The sequence below is a fragment of the Sceloporus occidentalis genome, unplaced genomic scaffold, assembly GCF_023333645.1.
Source record: "Sceloporus occidentalis isolate IW3139 unplaced genomic scaffold, rSceOcc1.0.p SCAF_91, whole genome shotgun sequence".
Classification (NCBI taxonomy): domain Eukaryota; kingdom Metazoa; phylum Chordata; class Lepidosauria; order Squamata; family Phrynosomatidae; genus Sceloporus; species Sceloporus occidentalis.
In genome coordinates this window covers 1,771,722-1,796,855 of record NW_028317071.1, presented here as the reverse complement: position 1 = coordinate 1,796,855, position 25,134 = coordinate 1,771,722, and the positions used below count along the sequence as shown (strand labels likewise).

The following is a 25,134-nucleotide window of genomic DNA, read 5'->3' as shown; positions in this document are numbered from 1 at the left end:
CCAGGAACACAAAATGGACTCATAACACATCAACAAGAGTTGCATCTGACCCCGATTTGGTAGGTCTTGAGAGGCTGCATGGATAAGATCCAGCTTTGTCATCCAGACAGGCCTTGGTAGATCCCAGACTGAGCCCAAACGTAATGGAAACCTGTTGGATGATTTTTGCATTCTCTTTCCTCCTCCTTAGATATATAGGGAATTCCTGCATACAAACTCTTCTCTCTCTCTCTCTCTCTCTCTCTCGGGTCACTCCCACTTTGGGACTGACATTTTGTCTCAAAATACAGTTCGCCTGAATCGTAAGCTGAAAGCCACGTGGGGAGAAGGGGCGGCACATCCCATAGGGACTAATGGGTGTGTGCCTGTGGTGTGCGTGCGCCGCCACACCACCACATGCATGAGCCCCATTCATTTAAATGGGGCTCAAGCATAGGCAGTTTTTGCTTTATGTGGGGGAGTCCGGAACGGATCCCCCACGTAGAGCAAGGGCACACTGTAGTTTCAACTGAGCTATTGTGTTTCCATCCTCCTGCTCTCTCAACTTTCTTTGGAAAGATAGTGAGATAAATATTTCTTTTACCTGAACTATTCACTAGCTAGATTAGGATATAGTTTCTATGTAAATACAGATTAAAGCCATTGGTAAACTTTTGTTTTAAACAACAAACTATATGTTTGTTGTTTTTTGGAGTCAGCTCTTAGGAAAGCACAGTTAGACAAGAACACTTCCTCTAGCGATTTAGCTGCAAGGCACCAGCAGTATCTGTTCTGGGTCCTGCTCCAACCATGAGCTGGCTGCACCCTCTTGCAGCCCATGTCTGCCCGTCCCCTGCCTCCGTTTCCCAGTGTACCAATGACAGAGGCAGTGGCTCTTTCAGACCCAGGAATGACATTGTGAGGGACGTCCAGGGTGAAGGCTTCGTTGTGGTTCCCATCAGCCTCCTCCTTCCTCCAGATCTTGAACTCGCCCCCAGAGCCCCAGCCAGTGGAGAAGCCCACGTACTTGACCTCGGGCTGCCGGGGGGGCACCCAGCTTACAATGACAGACTCATTGAGGGCAGAGGGGCCATGGCCCACCTGTGGGAGAGAAAGACACCATTCCAGACTCAAGCAGAAAAGATGCCAGTTGTCACGGGCAACAGGTGGGCAGGAGGCATTGGGTGCAGATACTCAGATTCTTTTTGAGCTTTGAAATATCACTTCTTTGGAATATGACTGGAAAAATCCAACCCCACAGAAATGCAACTCTTGGTTCCAATTTGCTGAATTAATGAAGCTCTGCCAATTGGTGGGTTCACTCATGCTCCAAAGGGTAAGCTTGGCAAGGGCAGCTCCCACTTGGGAAACCAGTAATAAGAGGTGGAAGGGTCTTCTAAAATACTCCAAGACTGGGTCCCTTGGCATTCCTGCCCACCCACCCCCCAGGAAAAAATTCAGATAATTCAAAGCGCACCTGGATGACTCCATTGCCCCATCGGATCCAGAAGGTTCGGAACTCATCCCAGGAGAGGATGCCATCTGTCTGGGCATTGGCCACGGGGTTTCCCATTTTGCTGGTGGAGATCCATGTCTGGGAGTTCTGGTGGCCCCCGATGACAATCTCGGTCATCTCTGCCATGTCGTGGGGGGCCAGAGACAAGGCCACATGGGCATCGTTGTGGGCCTTGATGGCCACCTCAAAGCCCATCATGCGGGCTGGCTTCTGCACATACTGGTACTCATATTTATTGGGAGTGGAAATGTGGATTTTGTCTAGTCACAAAAAGAGAGCATGTTGTCAGTCCTCGGGAGTCCCTGGCTCAAGGAAGGGCTTGGAAAAGTTACCTTATTGGGGAGGGGGGGGATCAGAATTGCCCATGCTGCCAGAGGGTCCCAATAGAGTAACTTTTTGCCAAAGCCCCCCATGTGGGTTTCTTTCAAGCAAATGCCACTATACAGCCATGGAGTTCTTAGGCACACTCAGATGTGCATATTTTCTTTTTCTTTTTTTGGCAGGGGGAAACAGGAAAGAATAACAGCTGGATTTTAAATTTGGACGAACTGTGTGTGTTTGTGCTTTGTTTCTTCACCTGAAATACCAACACCAACAGCGTTTACATTTCTATACCACTTTATAGTGCTGAGCACTAAGAGGTTTACAATGTGTTAGCCAATGAAAGCATTCCCAAAGATCAGAACCTATTATTATTATTATTATTATTATTATTATTATTATTATTATATCCTGCATTCTCCCCAAAATTGGGACTCAAAGCAGCTTACAATTTAAAAGCATAGTACAATTAAAAACATACAAAGTGACTATTAAAATAGAATTAAACTATTATAATATTTAAACTGATCACTTGTTAAAAAATAGAATGCAATTAAAATGATATAACTAAGAGAGAAGCAAGAAGTGATTTGTTTCCTGCACTACAAACTGAATTAACACAGTACAAAAGCAAAAATCCCCCCTTCACACAAACACCTTGCCACTTGTATTCTTGGCACTTGGGGGGCACCGACATGTCAGCTAGGGAAAGGTTACTGTCCTGAACTCCCTAAATAGTTGTAGTTGTACCAAAACTATGCAGAACTACTATGTTAAACTACATCTCCCCGTGATTTTGAGAAGTGCAATCTCCCCATTCACCAGACCCAGTAACATTTCTAAGGTGTCTCTTGCACCAGGGCACACAAAACCAGCCACATCAGACTCTCTGCAAGGTCCTGTGCCTGGCACCTGATCTTCTTCCAACAGTAAGAAAAAGGCAGGGAATTTTTTATCCCAGTTTTGGTGGGGGGAGAAAGAAAAAGACTCTGAAATAAAGCTGAATTTTCTTACCATTTGGGCAGAAGAAGACACTGTAGGTGTATTCTCTGGTGAGTCCTTCTGGCTGCAAAATAATAATAATAATAATAATAATAATAATAACAACAACAATAGTTTATTTAGGGTGGTACATCAGAACATATACAAAAAAAAAAAGGAAACAATAACAGAAAACAGGAATCCACTTTTCAGGGAAAAGAAACTACAGGTGGGAGAAAACAGCCATTACCCAAACCCCAACACTACTTAACAAATCTCTCATCTACTTAACTAAACCCCCTCCATCCCAGAGGGCTATGGAGCCCCCCCCCTCAATTCCAGATCCCCATTGATTAGGACCAAGATCTATATTTGGCACAGTATTATCTAGCAAATCTCAAATTTATCCATCTATCCCACCTTTGATTTTGTTAGCTCTTGTGTGTGATAATGCATGTGTGTTGTGCGCACACGCATGTGCCTGTGTTTTGGGGTGTATGTTGTTCATTCTATTAATAAACTAAAACTAATTTGGATGTGCCCCTGGAGTTCCATGTGATTACGGACCCTGTAAAAGCTGGGTTACTCCAGCTATACTATATATCTCTTTGAGCTAATTACAACTTACCCTAAATAAAATACATTGGGTTTTGGGGCATCCTCCCCAGACCCCTGAACTCAGGGTAACAAGATTTAAACCCTCAAAGTGGTTTACAGAGCACCCTGGAAAAAGCCAGCAGATAAAACAAAACATTCTGTGTCATTAAAAAAGAAGGGTTTGAAGTTCATCAACACTGGCAGATGGGGATGCCCCTTGGCAGTGATGCCAGGGGGTCAGAGTGTTGTTGTTCCCCCTCCAAAAAAGGGGCATTCTTGATATGGCACCATTTGGCTGAAGCCACCCCATTTTGGGAGAAGGGGGGTCACTCACCCCTCCCAATTGCCCATTCCCTCTGGGTCCCTTTTACCTCAACAATGATGCTCCTGCGGACATAGTCGACACCAAGGGGTGCCCGCTTGTCTGGGTGGGCATCTTCCGGGTGCTTGCTATTCTTGGCAAACTGGGCACTTTCCTGGCAGCAGCCGCTCCCACCATAAGCAAAGGCTTTGGCTAAAGCAAAGACAAAGCAGATGTGTGTTGTACGTCTGGAGGCCAGGAGAAAACCCTCACAGGATTTCTAAGCCAAGAAGATGGTCAACCTCACGCTTTAAAATTGAGGCATTTCTCCTCTGTCAGAAAGAAGAATGCCTGCCATTTATTTCCTGGCTAGAAAAAAAAAGAGACGTTCCCAACCTTTGAGAAACCTGGCCAGAGAGAGTCACGCATGAGTGAGACTTCTCTGCAGATTGTGACTACACACCCCAAGGAAATGATGCACATTTTTATGCAAACAATTTTAAATGTGTGCAGTAAACAGGCTTTTAATGCAAATCTGTCTTCAGAAATATATAGCACATTGTATAAACTTGCACAAAACCCTCCATCTTTCTGAAAACCAAGTGGCATGAAAACTGGGGTTTCTGAGCTAAATATATTAATTTACAATATATAATTTACAATATACTTTTTATATTTTATGTTTATTTTTATGTTTATATATGTTTATTATTTGATTATTTTACATTTTATTATAATTTTATTTTATGTTTTATAATTTTTATTTAATTTTTATAATATAATATAATATTATATTATTTCATTTTATTTTATATTAGTTTATGGTATTGTTAATAGAAATAAAGTTTAATAATAATAATGATGATAATAATAATAATAATAATAATAATAATAATAATAGTAATAATAATAATAGATGTCCATTTGTCCCAGGGAGGCTTTGATGTTGTCTTCCTGCATGGCAAAAGGGGCTTGGACTAGATTGCCTATTAGGGTCCCTTCCAACTATAGGATTCTATTTCTTCTTGCATGGCAGATGGGGAGATGGACTGGATGGCCCATTAGGGTCCCTTCCAACTCTAGGATTCTATGTATTCCTGCATGGCAGAAGGGGAAATGGACTGGGTGGCCCATTAGGGTCCCTTCCAACTCTAGGATTCTATGTATTCTTGCATGGCAGAAGGGGAAATGGACTGGATGGCCCATTAGGGTCCCTTCCAACTCTAGGATTCTATGTATTCTTGCATGGCAGAAGGGGAAATGGACTGGATGGCCCATTAGCGTCCCTTCCAACTCTAGGATTATATGTATTCCTGCATGGCAGAAGGGGATATGGAATGGATGGCCCATTAAGGTCCCTTCCAACTCTAGGAGTCTATGTATTCCTGCATGCCAGAAGGGGAAATGGACTGGATGTCCCACTAGGTTCCCTTCGAACTCTAGGATTCTATGTATTCTTGCATGGCATAAGGGGAAATGGAATGGATCGCCCATTCGGGTCCCTTCCCACTCTAGGATTGTATTTATCCTTGCATGGCAGAAGCGGAAATGGATTGGGTAGCCCAATAGGATCACTTCCAACTCGAGGATTATATGTATTCCTGCATGGCAGAAGGGGAAATGTACTGGATGGCCCATTAGGGTCCCTTCGAACTCTAGGATTCTATGTATTCCTGCATGGCAGAAGGGGAAATGGACTGGATGGCCCATTAGGGTCCCTTCCAACTCTAGGATTCTATGTATTCTTGCATGGCAGAAGGGGAAATGGACTGGATGGCCCATTAGGGTCCCTTCCAATACGAGGAATCTATTTATTCCGGCATGGCAGAAGGGGAAATGGATTGGGTGGCCCATTAGGGTCCCTTCCAACTCAGGGACTCTATGTATTCATGCATGGCAGAAGGGGAAATGGACTGGATGGCCCATTGCCATCCCTGCCAAGTCTAGGATTCTATTTATTCTTGCATGGCAGAAGGGGAAATGGATTGGGTGGCCCATTAGGGTCTCTTCCAACTCTAGGATTATATGTATTACTGCATGGCAGAAGGGGAAATAGACTTGATGGCCCATTAGGGTCCCTTCCAACTAGGATTCTGTGTGTTCCTCCATGGCAGAAGGGGAAATGGATTGGGTGGCCACTTAGGGTCTCTTCCAACTCTAGGATTCCATTTATTCTTGCATGGCAGAATGGGAAATGGACTGGATGGCCCATTAGGGTCCCTTCCAACTCTAGGATTCTATGTTTTCCTGCATGACATAAGGGGAAATGGATTGGGTGGCCCATTATGGTCCCTTCTAACTCTAGGATTCTATTTATTCTTGCATGGCAGAAGGGGAGATGGATTGGGTGGCCCATTATGGTCCCTTCCAACTCAGAGAGTCTATGTATTCCTGCATGCCAGAAGGGGAAATAGACTGGTTGGCCCATTAGCGTCCCTTCCAACTCTAGGATTCTATGTATTCCTGCATGGCAGAAGGGGAAATGGAAATCATGGCCAATTAGGGTCCCTTCCAACTCTAGGATTCTATGTTTTCTTTCATGGCAGAATGGGAAATGGACTGGATGGCCCATTAGGGTCCCTTCCAAATCTAGGATTCTTTGTATTCCTGCATGGCAGAAGGGGAAATGGACTGGGTGGCCCATTAGGTTCCCTTCCAACTCTAGGATTCTTTGTATTCCTGCATGGCAGAAGGGGAAATGGACTGGGTGGCCCATTAGGGTCCCTTCCAACTCTAGGATTCTATGGATTCCTGCATGGCCGAAAAGGAAATGGACTAGATGTCCCATTATGGTCCCTTCCAACTACAGGATTCTATTTATTCTTGCACGGCAGAAGGGGAAATGGACTGGATGGCCCATCAGCGTCCCTTCCAACTCTAAGATTCTATGTATTCCTGCATGCCAGAAGGGGAAATGGACTGGATGGCCCATTAGGGTCCCTTCCAACTCTAGGAGTCTATGTATTCGTGCATGGCAGAAGGGGAAATGGACTGGATGGCCCATTGCGGTCCCTGCCAAGTCTAGGATTCTATTTATTCTTGCATGGCAGAAGGGGAGATGGATTGGGTGGCCCATTATGGTCCCTTCCAACTCAGAGAGTCTATGTATTCCTGCATGCCAGAAGGGGAAATAGACTGGTTGGCCCATTAGCGTCCCTTCAAACTCTAAGATTCTATGTATTCTTGTAAGGAAGCAGGGGAAATCGACTGGATGGCCCATTAGGATCCCTTCCAACTCTAGGGTTCTATGTATTCCTGCATGGCAGAAGGGGAAATGGACTGGATGGCCCATTAGGGTCCCTTCCAACTCTAGGATTCTATGTATTCTTGCATGGCAGAAGGGGAAATGGACTGGATGGCCCATTAGGGTCCCTTCCAATACGAGGAATCTATTTATTCCGGCATGGCAGAAGGGGAAATGGATTGGGTGGCCCATTAGGGTCCCTTCCAACTCAAGGACTCTATGTATTCATGCATGGCAGAAGGGGAAATGGACTGGATGGCCCATTGCCATCCCTGCCAAGTCTAGGATTCTATTTATTCTTGCATGGCAGAAGGGGAAATTGACTGGATGGCCCATTAGCGTCCCTTCCAACTCTAGGATTCTATGTATTCCTGCATAGCATGAGGGGAAATGGACTGGATAGCCCATTAGGGTCCCTTCCACCTCTAGGATTCTATTTATTCCTGAATAGCATGAGGGGAAATGTACTGGATAGCCCATTAGGGAACCTTCCACCTCTAGGATTCTATTTATTCCTGCATGCCAGAAGGGGAAATGGACTGCATGGCCCATTAGGGTCCCTTCCATCTCTAGGATTCTATGTATTCTTGCATGGCAGAAGGGGAAATGGACTGGATGGCCCATTAGGGTCCCTTCCAACTAGGATTCTGTGTATTCCTGCATGGCAGAAGGGGAAATGGATTGGGTGGCCCATTAGGGTCTCTTCCAACTCTAGGATTCTATTTATTCTTGCATGGCAGAATGGGAAATCGACTGGATTGCCCATTAGGATCCCTTCCAACTCTAGGATTCTATGTATTCCTGCATGGCAGAAGGGGAAATGGAAATCATGGCCAATTAGGGTCACTTCCAACTCTAGGATTCTATGTTTTCTTTCATGGCAGAAGGGGAAATGGACTGGGTGGCCCATTAGGGTCCCTTCCAACTCTAGGATTCTATGGATTCCTGCATGGCAGAAAAGGAAATGGACTGGATGTCCCATTATGGTCCCTTCCAACTATAGGATTCTATTTATTCTTGCATGGCAGAAGGGGAAATTGACTGGATGGCCCATTAGGGTCCCTTCCAACTCTAGGATTCTATGTATTCCTGCATAGCATGAGGGGAAATGGACTGGATAGCCCATTAGGGTCCCTTCCACCTCTAGGATTCTATTTATTCCTGCATAGCATGAGGGGAAATGTACTGGATAGCCCATTAGGGAACCTTCCACCTCTAGGATTCTATTTATTCCTGCATGCCAGAAGGGGAAATGGACTGGATGGCCCATTAGGGTCCCTTGCAACTCTAGGAGTCTATGTATTCTTGCATGGCAGAAGGGGAAATGGACTGGATGGTCCATTAGGGTCCCTTACAACTCTTGGATTCTATTTATTCTTGCATGGCAGAAGGGGCTTGGACTGGATGGCCCATTATGGTCCCTTCCAACTCTAGGATTCTATGGATTCCTGCATGGCCGAAAAGGAAATGGACTAGATGTCCCATTATGGTCCCTTCCAACTATAGGATTCTATTTATTCTTGCATGGCAGAAGGGGAAATTGACTGGATGGCCCATCAGCGTCCCTTCCAACTATAGGATTCTATTTATTCTTGCATGGCAGAAGGGGAAATTGACTGGATGGCCCATCAGCGTCCCTTCCAACTCTAGGATTCTATGTATTCCTGCATAGCATGAGGGGAAATGGACTGGATGGTCCATTAGGGTCCCTTCCAACTCTAGGATTCTATTTATTCTTGCATGGCAGAAGGGGAAATGGACTGGATGGCCCATTAGGGTCCCTTCCAACTCTAGGATTCTATTTCTTCTTGCATGGCAGAAGGGGAAATGGACTGGGTGGACCAACAGGGTCCCTTCCAACTCTAGGAGTCTATGTATTCTTGCATGGTAAGAGGTGAAATCGACTGGATTGCCCATGAAGGTCCCTTCCAACTCTAGGATTCTATGTATTCTTGCATGGTCGAAGGGGAAATGGATTGGAGGCCCATTAGGGTCCCTTGCAACTCTAGGATTCTATGTATTCTTGCATGATAGAAGGGGAAATTGACTGGATGGCCCATTAGGGTCCCTTCCCACTCTAGGATTCTATGTATTCTTCCATGGCAGAACGGGAAATGGACTGGATGGCCCATTAGGGTCCCTTCCAACTCTCGGATTCTATGTATTCTTGCATGATAGAAGGGGAAATTGACTGGATGGCCCATTAGGGTCCCTTCCCACTGTAGGATTCTATGTATTCCTGCATGGCATAAGGGAAATGGACTGGGTGGCCCATTAGTGTCTCTTCCACCTCTAGGAGTCTATGCATTCCTGTATGGCAGAAGGAGAAATGGACTGGGTGGCCCCTTGAGGTTCCTTCCAACTCTAGAATTCTATGTATTCTGGCATGGCAGAAGGGGAAATGGACTGGGTGGCCCCTTAGGGTCCCTTTTAACTCTAGGATCCTATGTATTCTTGCATGGCAGAAGGAGAAATGGACTGAAGGGCCCATTAGGGTCCCTTCCAACTCTAGGATTCTATTTCTTCTTGCATGGCAGAAGGGGAAATGGACTGGGTGGACCATTAGGGTCCCTTACAACTCTAGGAGTCTATGTATTCTTGCATGGCAGAAGGGAAATGGACTGGATGTCAGATTAGGGTCCCTTCCAACTCTAGGATTCTATTTATTCTTGCATGGCAGATGGGGAAATGGACTTGGTGGCCCATTAGGGTCCCTTCCAACTCTAGGATTCTATTTATTCTTGCATGGCAGAAGGGGCTTGGACTGGATGGCCCATTAGGGTCCCTTCCAACTCTAGCATTCTATGGATTCCTGTATCGCAGAAGGGGAAATGGACTCGGTGGCCCCTTCAGGTTCCTTCCAACTCTAGAATATTATGTATTCTTGCATGGCAGAAGGGGAAATGGACTGGGTGGCCCCTTAGTGTCCCTTTTAACTCTAGGATCCTATGTATTCTTGCATGGCAGAAGGGGAAATGGACTGAAGGGCCCATTAGGGTCCCTTCCAACTCTAGGATTCTATTTTTTCTTGCATGGCAGAAGGGGAAAAGGACTGGGTGGACCATTAGGGTCCCTTCCAACTCTAGGATTCTATGTATTCTTGCATGGCAGAAGGGGAAATGGACTGGATGGCCCATTAGGGTCCCTTCCAACTCTAGGATTCTATGTATTCCTGCATGGCAGAAGGGGAAATGGACTCGGTGGCCCCTTCAGGTTCCTTCCAACTCTAGAATTCTATGTATTCTGGCATGGCAGAAGGGGAAATGGACTGGGTGGCCCCTTAGGGTCCCTTTTAAGTCTAGGATCCTATGTATTCTTGCATGGCAGAAGGGGAAATGGACTGAAGGGCCCATTAGGGTCCCTTCCAACTCTAGGATTCTATTTCTTCTTGCATGGCAGAAGGGGAAATGGACTGGGTGGACCATTAGGGTCCCTTCCAACTCTAGGAGTCTATGTATTCTTGCATGGCAGAAGGGAAATGGACTGGATGTCCCATTAGGGTCCCTTCCAACTCTAGGATTTTATTTATTTTGCATGGCAGATGGGGAAATGGACTGGGTGGACCAACAGGGTCCCTTCCAACTCTAGGAGTCTATGTATTCTTGCATGGTAAAAGGGGAAATCGACTGGATGGCCCATGAAGGTCCCTTCCAACTCTTGATTTCTATGTATTCTTGCATGGCAGAAGGGATATGGACTGGATGTCCGTTTAGGGTCCCTTCCAACTCTAGGATTCTATTTATTCTTGCATGGCAGATGGGGAAATGGACTTGGTGGCCCATTAGGGTCCCTTCCAACTCTACGATTCTATTTATTCTTGCATGGCAGAAGGGGCTTGGACTGAATGGCCCATTAGGGTCCCTTCCAACTCTAGGATTCTATGGATTCCTGTATCGCGGAAGGGGAAATGGACTCGGTGGCCCCTTCAGGTTCCTTCCAACTCTAGAATATTATGTATTCTTGCATGGCAGAAGGGGAAATGGACTGGGTGGCCCCTTAGGGTCCCTTTTAACTCTAGGATCCTATGTATTCTTGCATGGCAGAAGGGGAAATGGACTGAAGGGCCCATTAGGGTCCCTTCCAACTCTAGGATTCTATTTTTTCTTGCATGGAAGAAGGGGAAAAGGACTGGGTGGACCATTAGGGTCCCTTCCAACTCTAGGATTCTATGTATTCTTGCATGGCAGAAGGGGAAATGGACTGGATGGCCCATTAGGGTCCCTTCCAACTCTAGGATTCTATGTATTCCTGCATGGCATAAGGGAAATGAACTGGGTGGCCCATTAGTGTCTCTTCCACCTCTAGGATTCTATGTATTCCTGCATGGCATAAGGGAAATGGACTGGGTGGCCCATTGGTGTCTCTTCCACCTCTAGCAGTCTATGCATTCCTGTATGGCAGAAGGAGAAATGGACTGGGTGACCCCTTGAAGTTCCTTCCAACTCTAGAATTCTATGTATTCTGGCATGGCAGAAGGGGAAGTGGACTGGGTGGCCCCTTCGGGTCCCTTTTAACTCTAGGATCCTATGTATTCTTGCATGGCAGAAGGGGAAATGGACTGAAGGGCCCATTAGGGTCCCTTCCAACTCTAGGATTCTATTTCTTCTTGCATGGCAGAAGGGGAAATGGACTGGGTGGACCATTAGGGTCCCTTCCAACTCTAGGAGTCTATGTATTCTTGCATGGCAGAAGGGAAATGGACTGGATGTCCCATTAGGGTCCCTTCCAACTCTAGGATTCTATTTATTCTTGCATGGCAGATGGGGAAATGGACTGGGTGGCCCATTAGGGTCCCTTCCAACTCTAGGATTCTATGTATTCTTGCATGGGAGAAGGGGAAATGGATTGGGTCGCCCATTAGGGTCCCTTCCAACTCTGAGATTCCATGTATTCCTGTATCGCAGAAGGGGAAATAGACTCGGTGGCCCCTTCAGGTTCCTTCCAACTCTAGAAGGACAGGTTGCTTACCTGTAACAGTATTTCTTCGAGTGGTCATCTGCAAATACATACAAATGGGTTTCACTGCGCCTGCGCAGTGCTGCTCGGAACCTACTGGAATCACTGGGCAGAGTTTTACTCTGCAACATATTGAAACTTTTTGGCGGTAACTCCGCCCACCCGTTATAAGGCCCCTGCCTTCCCGCTCTTTTCCCCAGTTCCGCAATTTTTCCGCCAAGCAGGCGATGGAGAGAGCCAATGAGAGCAGGACACTGAGGGGACGGACGGGTGGGATTTGTATGTATTCGCAGATGACCACTCGAAGAAATACTGTCACAGGTAAGCAACCTGTCCTTCTTCTTCGTGGTCTCTGCGAATCATACAAATGGGTTTAGACTGACAAGCTAAGGTCTGCGGCGGAGGGAGTGTCCTGAGACCAAAGCTATGGTAAACCAAAGGTATATTTATTACAAATAAACATCCTGAACCATAAAGAGTCAGTCTTTTGTTCATGCACAGATAAATTAGCAACAACTTTGCTAAACCTGAGAAGGGAGCAGAGGTCATGCAAGACCGATCCCATAGAAGTTGTGCAAATCAACATTCAACAGTATAAACAGTGTAAACTGTATAACACAAATACATCAGTAGTGCAATCAATGCAACCCTGAGACCAACACAGCCCTCCCGAAAGCTGCGTCTCGGATGGCCCTGGTGTCCAACCTGTAATGTTTAATAAAAGTGAGAGGTTGGGACCAGACAGCAGCTTTACAGACATCCTCCAGAGGAATCCCAGACAGGAATGCTGAGGATGCCGCCACAGCTCTTGTGGAATGTGACCGAACCCTGCCAGGGAGAGGTTTGCCCAGCAGTTCATAGCAGAGGTGGATGGTACTGGCCACCCATTTGGAGAACCTCTGCGTAGACACGGGCAACCCCTTCTTCGGTTCCGAGTAGCATTGAAAGAGTCTCTCGGACCGGCTGGAGGCAGCAGTTCTGTCCAGGTAAAACGCCAGCGCTCTCCTGACATCAAGGGAGTGTAGGCGTCGCTCCTCATCCGATGTCGGATCGGATGCTAGAGTGGGCAACACAATGTCCTGGCACATGTGGAAAGCAGACACCACCTTTGGCAAGAAGGTGATGTCCATACGGAGGACTACCTTGTCCTTGTGGAACCTCAGGAATGGTTCGTCCCTCCTTAAGGCACAGAGTTCGCCCGCACGGCGGGCAGAGGTGATGGCCACAAGGAAAGCGGTTTTCCAAGTCAACAGTCTCAAGTCCGCTGAGGCCATGGGTTCAAAGGGCTTGGATTGGAGAGCGGACAATACCGACTCCAAACTCCAAGCCGGTGTTGGTACCGACACAGGAGGATATAGGTTGGCACAACCCTTCAGAAAGCCCTTCACCAAGGGATCCTTAAAGAAAGACACCCTCCCCCCGAACTGATATTTTGCACAAATGGCAGAAAGGTAGCCTTTGATGGATGTGAGGGACAGCCCTCCGTCCAAAAGCGCCATCAAAAACTCTAGCACCACTGGAGTGGAAACCTGTGTAGGAGACAAGCCCTTCTGGTCAAGGAAGAGGCAAAATCTCCTCCATTTCAGGGCATAAGAACGCTGGGTGGAAGGTTTTCTGGCAGCCAGGATCACCGTCCTAACCGATTCCGGTAAGGCGGTCAGGGCCGGATCTTCCAGGCCACCAGCGGCAGGCTCTCGATGTCCGGGTGGAGAATTCGTCCGTCCTGGATCGAGAGCAGGTCCGGACGCGGGTTGAGACGGAGGAAGCATCTCCCGGAGAGGTGGAGAAGGGATGCGAACCACGGTTGTCTCGGCCACCACGGGGTGATCAGGATCGCCTGCGAGCGGTCCGTTGCCATTTTGGACACCACCCTGACGATGAGAGGGAACGGAGGGAAGGCGTAGAGGAGCTCCCCCGTCCAGAGGAAAGCGAATGCGTCTCCAAGGGATCCGTCGAATCGCTTCCTGGAGCAGAACTGGGGACAGTGGCTGTTCCAGCTGGTCGCAAAGAGGTCGATCCGGGGGGTTCCCCACCGATCGAAGAGGTCGCTGACCGTCTCGGGATGGAGCCTCCACTCGTGGCACACCGATGGAGATCTGCTGAGGCGGTCTGCCAGCTCGTTGTCCTCTCCGGGAAGGTGAATCGCCTGGAGGAGGACACGTCTTTGGATACACCAGTTCCAGATGCGGAGGGTGAGGTCGAGCAGGGTCCTGGACTTGGTACCACCTTGCTTGTTGATGTAGTACATTACGGTGGTGTTGTCCGTCCTCAGGAGGACCACTCTTCCTGAGACAGCAAACTCGAATGCCCTCAAAGCCTTCTCCACTGCGAGCATCTCCAAAGCGTTGATGTGGAGGAGCTTGTCTTGTGCGGACCACCTGTCCTTGACGACAAGGTCGAGCAGGTGGGCGCCCCATCCCTCCAGGGATGCATCGGTTGTCAGCGTCAGCTGTGACTGAGGCTGATGGAAAGGCATCCCGGTGCAGACGTTGGAGCCGTCTAGCCACCATCTGAGGGAAGCGGCTATAGGTCTGGGTACCGTGAGCCACTTTGAAGGTGGGTCCGTGAACGGAGAGAAGACGGAGAGGAACCAGGATTGGAGAGGACGAAGACGCAGTCTTGCCCAGGGGGTGACGAATGTCGTCGATGCCATGTGGCCCAGGGCGACTTGGACGTCTCTGGCTCTTATCCTTCTGTGTAAGATGCACGGCCTGAGGGATGTAGCCAGGGCCTGAAACCGGTCCGGAGGGAGGAAGGCTAGGCAGCTCTCGGAGTCGAGGATGGCCCCGATGAACTTGACCTGTCTGGTCGGCGTGAAGTGGGACTTTTCCCTGTTGACAACCAGCCCAAGGGAGTCGAAGAGGTGTAAGGCGAAGGAGACTGCCTCGTGCAGCTCTTCCTGGGATTCGGCTGCAAACAGCCAGTCGTCCAGGTAGGGAAAAACCATGAAGCCCTTCTGATGAAGGTATGCCACCACCGGCGCCATGCACTTCGTGAAGACTCGTGGGGCCGTGGCCAAGCCGAACGGGAGCACGTTGTAGTGGTACGAGTCGGAGCCGACAGCGAAGGCGAGGAATCTCCGGTGGGATTCTCGGATCCCGATGTGGAAATAGGCGTCCTTCAGGTCGACAGTCGCGAACCACAGGCCCTGGTGGAGGAGAGGCAGAATGGAGGCCAAGGTTACCATTCGGAAGCGACGGTAGTTCAAAAACAAGTTCACTTGTCTCAAGTCCAGGATGGGCCTAACGCCCCCATCAGCTTTAGGTACGGTGAAGTACCTGGAGAAAAAGGCCCGAGGATGTTGGTCGGGCGGTAAAGGGGAGATTGCCCCCTTACAAAGCAAGGTGCGCACTTCGTCGAGAAGGGTGTCCGAGGGGGGAGTGGACATGAAGGCTCCAGTTGGAGGGAGCTCTTGGAACTCGAGGGCATAACCCCTACGGACGATGTTAAGAACCCACGAGTCCGATGTTATAGAGGCCCAGGTGTTAAAATAGGGCCTCAAGATGTCCAAAAAGAAGAGGGGTGAAGGGGAGACGAAGCACGCTGCGTCCTTTCAGGCTCTCTTCTTCCCCTGGTCGGTATCCTGCCGGCGGGACTTGCGGTACCGAGGCGGGAAGGTGCGACGGCCAGAGGAGGAGGAAGACTGCGAAGGGAAGCGCTGTCTCTGAGAGCCTTGGTGCTGGGGCTGTCGGTCCCGGGAGAAGATCCCTTGTGACTGACCTTGCGGCTGCCACGGGCGCTGTCGCTTCCGGAACGGAGAAGCCGGTGCTGAGGACATGCCGTGCTTCTTCGCCGCCGCCTTCATCCTGAACTTGCGGTTCAGGCGGTCGTCGGTCTCGGCGTGGAAGAGGCCGGTCCCGTCAAGCGGCATGTCCTCAATGGCCGCTCTAACCGTCGGGTTGAGGTCAGAGGCCCTGAGCCACGCGTGGCGCCGAAGAGCCATGGCAGCTGACATGGACCTCCCGGAGCAGTCCGCCATGTTCCTGGAAGTGGTGATTAGCCAGCTTCCGATGGAGTGCGCCTCGTCTCTGATCTCCACCAGCTGCCTCTGGATGTCATCTGGGACGTCCGGAACCATGGGAGAGATCCGTTCCATGAGGGTTTGAATGTAGGCCCCCATGCAGGCGGTGTAGTTGGCGGCCTTGACCCCAAGAGCCGAAGCCGAATAAGCCTTTTTTGCCAGTCCATCGATCTTCTTTGCCTCTTTGTCGACAGGGGAAGTAGCCTGCTTCGGAACGAAGCTGTGCTGGGCCCCCTCCACAATGGCCGAGTTTGGTCTGGGATGTTCTGCCAACCAGCAGCAACTCGCCGGGGCGACCCTATAGAGGGATTGGACCTTGCGGGAGGGTGCCGATAGGGCGGCCGGAGCATCCCAGGACCTTTTTACGATGGTCTGGAGAGAGGGGAGGAGAGGAAGGCATGGCGGAGTGGGGACCCGTCCATGCACCCTACGCTCGACCGGGTCCTCTGCGTCGTCCTCCGCGGCTGCGAGCTCGATGTCGAGGGCCCGTGACATCCTGACCACGTGCTCTGTGAAGGCCCTGACGTCGTCAGACGGCGAAGACGGCCCTGGGTTGTGCATCCTCTGAGGGGAGGCCGAACCCGAGAGGACATCCTCGTCCGAGGGTGCCTCCGAAGGTGGCAGCGGTTCGTCCTCAGAATCCAGGTCGGAGGAGAGGGGGTCCGTCACCCTGACCTGGGATCTCGGGCGGACGAAGTCCAGTGACGATCGGGAGCGTCTGCGGGTTGAGGACGGCGACCTCTCACGAGTACGGAGTGGAGACGGCGACCTCTCGCGTCTACGGGGCGGCGATGATGTCCTCTCGTAGACCGACACGGTGGGAACCGATCTGGCCGGGTCGGCTCGGTCTACGGGGTGGGGGTTCAGTCTGGTGAACTCCCTCAGGGCTCTGTCCTCCGGCACCGACATGTAGTAGCGGCGCGACTGCACGTCGTAGAAGAGGTCCGGGATCCCCTGTATGTGAGCCGAGTGACCTTCATCATCGGTCGCCGGATGAGAAGGAGACCGATGATCAGGAGAGCGAGGGGCGTCATCCGTCCCGTGGATGAAGTCCAAGGCCGGGGGAGGCAGGGATGTAACAGGGGTCCCCTGGTCTACCGGCGTCGGCTCCTGGTATGGAGCTGGCAAGGCGGAGGCGCGGGCCTGTCTGGAGTGGGAGCGCTCCTTGTCCTTTGCCCTCGGCGGGTCGGTGGTGGGCCGATCCTTGGAGGGCTTGGCCTTTTTAGGGGCCGGATCACGGTCAGCCTTGTCATGGTGCCTCTTCTTCCCAGGCTTGGGAGTCTCCTCCGATGGGAAGAAAGGGTTGTCCGGGAGGTCCAGGAGGACAGCAGTCGGTGTCGATGACGAAGGCCTCGGGGACCTTGTTCCTTGCACCGGTTCGGTATGCTCGGTAGGCATCGGATGCCGTGATCCCTTGGATGCCTTGGAGGACGAAGGCGAGGCGAGATGGACCTCCGGTTTGGGAGCCTCCTTGGAACGGGGGCCCTCCGATCCCTCCTTTGGCTTGGAGACCCGTTCGGTACCCTCAGTCCCCGATGGCTTATGGGGGCGCTTGGAGGGTTTGTCGGTGGCACTGGGCGGTTTGGAGCCACGGGCCACATCGGAGGTGGTGGAAGGAGTCCCGGCCGGGACGCACACCACGCTGGGGACGGCGGTTCTCCCCGATCCCACGCTGGAGACACTTGCCCGAGAAGATGAAGCGGGGGGCGGCAGAGGCGGGACAGAAGAAGACCGTGGACCCCTTTCTTGCAATTTCCCCAGGGCAATCGCCGAAGTAAGCCGGGACTCACGGTTTTTCCGGGCCTGGGAAGAGAGGGATCTGCAGAGTGCGCAGGCCTTGGGATCGTGGCTTGGACCAAGGCAAAGCAAGCAGGTGGAGTGCGGGTCCTGAACGGGCATCTTGCCCTTGCAAATGTCGCACTTCTTGAAAGCCGCAGGCATTTCAAAGTCGCCAAGTCGATGGGAGATCCGAAAACGAAGTCAGCAGTCCGAAGGTCCGAAGTTACCAGGGGTCAAAAACGAAAGTGATTCCAAGCAAGCAAAGCAAGCGAAAGTTCCTCTGAAGCAGCTAGCGCGGCGGAAAAAAGGAACTGGGGAAAAGAGCGGGAAGGCAGGGGCCTTATAACGGGTGGGCGGAGTTACCGCCAAAAAGTTTCAATATGTTGCAGAGTAAAACTCTGCCCAGTGATTCCAGTAGGTTCCGAGCAGCACTGCGCAGGCGCAGTGAAACCCATTTGTATGATTCGCAGAGACCACGAAGAAGAATATTATGTATTCTTGCATGGCAGAAGTGGAAATGGACTGGGTGGCCCCTTAGGGTCCCTTCTAACTCTAGGATCCTATGTATTCTTGCATGGTAGAAGGGGAAATGGACTGGATGGCCCATTAGGGTCCCTTCCAACTCTAAGATTCTACGTATTCTTGCATGGCGAAAGGGGAAATGGACTGGACGGCCTATTAGGATCCCTTCCAACTCTAGGATTCTATGTATTCTTGCATGGCAGAAGGGGAAATGGACTGGATGGCCCATTAGGGTCCCTTCCAACTCTAGGATTCTCTGTATTCCTGCATGGCAGAAGGGGAAATGGACTGGGTGGCCTATTAGGGTCCCTTCCAACTCTAGGATTCTATGTATTCTTGCATGGCAGAAGGGGAGATGGACTGGATGGCCCATTAGGGTCCCTTCCAACTCTAGGATTCTATGTATTCCTGCATGGCATAAGGGAAATGGACTGGGTGGCCCATTAGTGTCTCTTCCACCTCTAGGAGACTATGTATTCCTGTATGGCAGAAGGAGAAATGGACTGGATGGCCCCTTGAGGTTCCTTCCAACTCTAGAATTCTATGTATTCTTGCATGGCAGAAGGGGAAATGGACTAGGTGGCCCCTTCGGGTCCCTTCTAACTGTAGGATCCTGTGTATTCTTGCATGGCAGAAGGGGAAATGGACTGAAGGGCCCATTAGGGTCCCTTCCAACTCTAGGATTCTATGTATTCTTGCATGGCAAAACGGGAAATGGACTGGATGGCCCATTAGGGTCCCTTTTAACTCTAGGATCCTATGTATTCTTGCATGGCAGAAGGGGAAATGGACTGAAGGGCCCATTAGGGTCCCTTCCAACTCTAGGATTCTATTTCTTCTTGCATGGCAGAAGGGGAAAAGGACTGGGTGGACCATTAGGGTCCCTTCCAACTCTAGGATTCTATGTATTCTTGCATGGCAGAAGGGGAAATGGACTGGATGGCCCATTAGGGTCCCTTCCAACTCTAGGATTCTATGTATTCCTGCATGGCATAAGGGAAATGAACTGGGTGGCCCATTAGTGTCTCTTCCACCTCTAGGAGACTATGTATTCCTGTATGGCAGAAGGAGTAATGGACTGGGTGGCCCCTTGAGGTTCCTTCCAACTCTAGAATTCTATGTATTCTGGCATGGCAGAAGGGGAAATGGACTGGGTGGCCCCTTAGGGTCCCTTGTAAGTCTAGGATCCTATGTATTCTTGCATGGCAGAAGGGGAAATGGACTGAAGGGCCCATTAGGGTCCCTTCCAACTCTAGGAGTCTATGTATTCTTGCATGGCAGAAGGGAAATGGACTGGATGTCCCATTAGGGTCCCTTCCAACTCTAGGATTTTATTTATTTTGCATGGCAGATGGGGAAATGGACTGGGTGGACCAACAGGTTCCCTTCCAACTCTAGGAGTCTATGTATTCTTGCATGGTAAAATGGGAAATCGACTGGATGGCCCATGAAGGTCCCTTCCAACTCTTGATTTCTATGTATTCTTGCATGGCGGAAGGGGAAATGGATTGGATGGCCAATTAGGGTCCCTTCCAACTCTAGGATTCTATGTATTCTTGCATGGTAGAAGGGGAAATGGACTGGATGGCCCATTAGGGTCCCTTCCAACTCTAGGATTCTATATATTCTTGCATGGCAGAACGGGAAATGGACTGGATGGCCCATTAGGGTCCCTTCCAACTCTAGGATTCTATGTATTCCTGCATGGCAGAAGGGGAAATGGACTGGGTGGCCTATTAGGGTCCCTTCCAACTCTAGGATTCTATGTATTCCTGCATGGCAGAAGGGGAAATGGACTGGATGGCCCATTAGGGTCCCTTCCAACTCTAGGATTCTATGCATTCCTGTATGGCAGAAGGAGAAATGGACTGGGTGACCCCTTGAAGTTCCTTCCAACTCTAGAATTCTATGTATTCTGGCATGGCAGAAGGGGAAATGGACTGGGTGGCCCATTAGGGTCCCTTTTAACTCTAGGATCCTATGTATTCTTGCATGGCAGAAGGGGAAATGGACTGAAGGGCCCATTAGGGTCCCTTCCAACTCTAGGATTCTATTTCTTCTTGCATGGCAGAAGGGGAAATGGACTGGGTGGCCACTTCGGGTCCCTTTTAACTCTAGGATCCTATGTATTCTTGCATGGCAGAAGGGGAAATGGACTGAAGGGCCCATTAGGGTCCCTTCCAACTCTAGGATTCTATTTCTTCTTGCATGGCAGAAGGGGAAATGGACTTGGTGGACCATTAGGGTCCCTTCCAACTCTAGGAGTCTATGTATTCTTGCATGGCAGAAGGGAAATGGACTGGATGTCCCATTAGGGTCCCTTCCAACTCTAGGATTCTATGTATTCCTGAATGGCAGAAGGGGAAATGGAATGCATGGCCCATTAGGGTCCCTTCCAAATCTAGGATTCTATGTATTCTTGCATGGCAGAAGGGGCTTGCACTGGATGGCCCAACTGGTTCCCTTCCAACTCTATGATTCTATTTATTCATGCATGCCAGAAGGGGAAATGCCTTTGGTGGCCCATTAGGGTCCCTTCCAACTCTAGGATTCTATGTATTCCTGCATGGCTTAAGGGAAATGGCCTGGGTGGCCCATTAGCGTCTCTTCCACCCGTAGGATTCTATGTATTCCTGCATGCCAGAAGGGGAAATGTACTGGATGGCCCATTCGGGTCCCTTCCAACTCGAGGATTCTATTTATTCCGGCATGGCAGAAGGGGAAATGGATTGGGTGGCCCATTAGGGTCCCTTCCAACTCTAGGATTCTATGTATTCCTTCATGGCATAAGGGAAATGGACTGGGTGGCCCATTAGTGTCTCTTCCACCTCTACGAGACTATATATTCCTGTATGGCAGAAGGAGAAATGGACTGGATGGCCCCTTGAGGTTCCTTCCAACTCTAGAATTCTATGTATTCTTGCATGGCAGAAGGGGAAATGGACTGGGTGGCCCCTTCGGGTCCCTTCTAACTCTAGGATCCTGTGTATTCTTGCATGGCAGAAGGGGAAATGGACTGGATGGCCCATTAAGGTCCCTTCCAACTCTAGGATTCTATGTATTCTTGCATGGCAGAACGGGAAATGGACTGGATGGCCCATTAGGGTCCCTTCCAAGTCTAGGATTCTATGTATTCCTGCATGGCACAAGGGGAAATGGACTGGATGGCCCATTAGGGTCCCTTCCAACTCTAGGATTCTTTGTATTCCTGCATGGCAGAAGGGGAAATGGACTGGATGGCCCATTAGGGTCCCTTCCAACTCTAGGATTCTATGTATAATTGCATGGCAGAAGGGGAAATCGACTGGATGGCCCATTAGGGTCCCTTCCAACTCTAGGATTCTATTTATACTTGCATGGCAGAAGGGGAAATGGATTGGGTGGCCCATTAGCATCTCCTACAAATCTAGGATTATATGTATTCCTGCATGGCAGAAGGGGAAATGGACTGGATGGCCCATTAGGGTCCCTTCCAACTCTAGAATTCTATGTATTCTTGCATGGCAGAAGGGGAAATGGACTGGGTGGCTCCTTAGGGTCCCTTCTAACTCTAGGATCCTATGTATTCCTGCATGACAGAACGAGTAATGGACTGGATGGCCCATTAGGGTCCCTTTCAACTCTAGTATTCTATGTAATCATGCATGGCAGAACAGAATATCCATCTAGCCTCCGATTAATAATGAATGACCCCTTTGGGTCCGTTCCAACTCTAGGATTCTATGTATTCCTGCATGGCCGAATGAGAAATGGACTGGATGCCCCCTTAGGGTCCCTTCCCACTCTCAGATTGTATGTATTCCTGCATGGCAGAATGGGAAATGGACTGAATGCCCCCTTAGGGTCCTTTTCAACTCTAGGATTCTATGAATTCCTCCATGGCAGAAGGGGGGTTAGACTGGATGTCCTTTGGGATCTCTTGCAAACTCTGTAACTTTCTGTGTGGTCCTTCAAACAGTGCAGCCCCAAAGATTAGGCAGATCTACCACATTTCTACTCTCACAGCCTTTAAGAAAGCTCTTAAGACAGCTCTCTTCAGGCAGGCCGTCCCAACCTAGTTCCTCTCCACAAGCATAAATCGGAATAGGAATATGACTTGATTGTGAGCCATGTCTCTCTGTCTGCCCAATTTCCCCCAATCTTTTACCCTATTGTATTTATTATTTTAAATTGTGATTGTTTGATTATTGAAGTTTTAGAATTGTGATGGTGGGTTAGGAAAGGGATTAATTTTGAATTTTTACTGTATTTTTGATGTGTGGAACAACCTCCCTCGGAGTGTAGTGGAGTCTCCTTCCTTAGACGTCTTTAAACAGAGGCTGGATGGCCATCTGACAGGGATACTTTGACTGAGAATTCGCGCATGGCAGAAGGGGGTTCTGACTGGATGGCCCTTGGGGTCTCTTCCAACTATGATTCTATGATTGGGCAGGCTATAAATAAATTATTATTATTATTATTATTATTATTATTATTATTATTATTATTATTAGGCAAAGATCTGAAGTGCCTGCTGGGAGCCAAGGGCTGCTCCTTCAGCTACCTGTGATGTTGTTCTGTCCCAATTCCCCAAAGGATAGGACAACAGAAGTCGGCTTGGCCTTGCCAGGGCCCACACACTTCTTCCGGGTCAAGTGGTGCTTCCCAGGATGTCCAACAAACCGGATCCCTTTGGGGATGGAGATCTTCACATGGACCTGTGAGGGATGGGAGTATGTCAGTGAGGGCAAGAATGTTGGGCACTGCAATCCCTATGCACCAAAGAGAGAGATCGAGGGAGGGAGAGGGAGACGGTGAAAGGATCTCACCTCCATGCAGACCGGGAGGTAGTTGTGGGCTGTCAGGGAGATCTTGGTCTGCTCACCCCGGATCACGCGGTACGGGAGGGTGAACTCGATGAAGAAGGCCTTGAAGCTCTTTAGTCTGGCCTGTTGCCCCAGGCCCAAGCCAGTCTCCTCTGAGAGCCCCACAGCCTCCGCCAGCCACGTGGTGATGGAGTCCGGGACCTGCACCCGGAGCTGAGCTTCTCCAGAGACCTCACTTTAAAAGAAGGAGGAAAGAAATATGAACAGAAGGAAGACAGTGGGGCAGGGGAGTACCGGTTATGCTAGACTTTGGACCAAGGCAGTCTAGTCAATGCCAAGGTGAGCCATTAGATCCAGGATGGACCATGTCTGGTGGTCCTTTGACCCTCTGAGACTGCAGTGGCAGACCCCTTCCCCTTCCTCCAGGCCCCGTTTTTCTGGAGCTAAAAGAAACATCTCCAAGAGCAGCCTCTTGCATAGATTTTACCCCCACACCTGAAGGAAAGTGCACCCATCTTTCACAAATAGACAGTTGGCAGACAATTCTGTCCCCCTATTTTTGCCATCCCTGTGCCTTCTGGAGCAGAAAAATGGCCATGGGGGGTCATCAGCATTATTGCTCTGGGAATGCTGGGAAAGGCAGGAAAAGGTACCACAAATATAGACCCTGGCACACACATTTGCTTCATTCTTTCATTCATTCATTCATTCATTCATTCTTCAGAGTCTTACATGTTTCACCAAGCTGGCACTGACACAACAACCATCAATGAGCCATTTCTGGCGACAGCTGCCAGGAATCTCAGGCCTCAGGGTTGGCCTCATTTCTCTCTGCCCCCCCCCCCCCCGGCACATCCAAAATGCATTTGGGAGGGATTGGCACCAAGGAACTGCTGGGATGAGAAACTGAGATACAAGGCAAGGGGTGCCTCTCTGTACCACAGGTCTGCCCTTGGCAGGGTGGCACAAGAGCACATATAAGGGTGCTGGCACCTATGCCCTCTCCTTGAGCCAAGAATTGAAGTGGGAAGGTGCTGTTTGAGTCCCCACCAGCTCTGGGGAAGGTGCTTAGGAGCAGTACCAGAGTCCTAGGCTGCATCCACACTGCAGCAATAACCCAGTTTGCCACCACTTGAACTGCCATGGCTCAAAGCTATGGGATTCATGGAATTATAGTTTGGTGAGAGATTTACCCTTCTCTGTCAGAGAGCTCTGGGGCCACAACAAACAACAACTCCCAGGATTCCACAGTATTGAGCCATGACAGTTAAAACAATGTCAAATTGCATTAATTCTGTAGTGCAGATGTTGCCTTAGACTATGACTGGCCCCTTCCTGGAAGCTTCTGGGAAAATTTTACTTTGGGGAGCAACAACATCCAGAATCCCCCAGTCAGGGGTGCGCACGTGTGCGCGTGTATGGGTGTGCAAAAGTGTGACAAACAAACAAACAAACAAACAAGCTTCATTTATATATTGCTTCATACCACCAAAGCAGTGTCTAAGCGGTTTACAACTGTAAGCTAATTTGCCCCCAACAATCTGGGGACTCATTTTAGTGACTGCCTCGGAAGGATGCCAGGCTGAGTTGAGCTTGAATCCACCATTACCTGACGTTCACGCAGCGCCAAAGCCAAGTCTCAGGGAAAAAGGTTCTCCTCCTCTTGTCTGCTCTGAAGGACAAGAAATAAGACAATAAACACCATTCAGTGACCATACTGGTTGGTTGGGAGGATGCTGGGAACTGATGGCCAAAAAAGTAACTTTTCTAAGGTTTAGGATTACCCCCTTCCCAAACACAAATGCAGCCAAGAGGAACAGAAAGATGCCAGAAGCATGGAAGGCAAATCGTCCAGAGGTCGCAGTATGGCTTTGAACATTGGACTATGACTCTGGAAACCAGGGTTCAGTTCCCACATCAGCCATGAAATCCACTGGGGGATCTTGGGCAAGTCACACTCTCTCAGCCTCAGAGGTTGGCAAACCTCCTCTGAACAAATCTTACCAAGAAAACCCCAGGATAGGTTCACCTGAGTGCCTCCATAAGTCAGAAACAACTTGAAGGCACACAACAACATCCCTCTTCTCTCTGTGCCTGCTGTAGGGCAGTCTT

At 49.7% G+C, this 25,134-nt stretch overlaps 1 protein-coding gene across 1 annotated transcript in view; it reads right to left on the bottom strand.

Annotated features, from left to right (window-relative positions):
• The window catches only part of CPAMD8 (C3 and PZP like alpha-2-macroglobulin domain containing 8), a 72,831-nt gene that overhangs the window by 9,766 nt on the left and 37,931 nt on the right, over positions 1-25,134 (bottom strand). The window contains exons 19-25 of the mRNA XM_089496638.1: positions 24,632-24,694; positions 23,026-23,257; positions 22,761-22,914; positions 3,766-3,908; positions 2,831-2,882; positions 1,457-1,755; positions 855-1,080 (exon numbers count right to left, since the gene is read on the bottom strand). Of these exons, the coding sequence (XP_089352764.1) occupies positions 855-1,080; positions 1,457-1,755; positions 2,831-2,882; positions 3,766-3,908; positions 22,761-22,914; positions 23,026-23,257; positions 24,632-24,694 (1,169 nt within the window). The remainder of the gene's footprint in view (positions 1-854; positions 1,081-1,456; positions 1,756-2,830; positions 2,883-3,765; positions 3,909-22,760; positions 22,915-23,025; positions 23,258-24,631; positions 24,695-25,134) is intronic.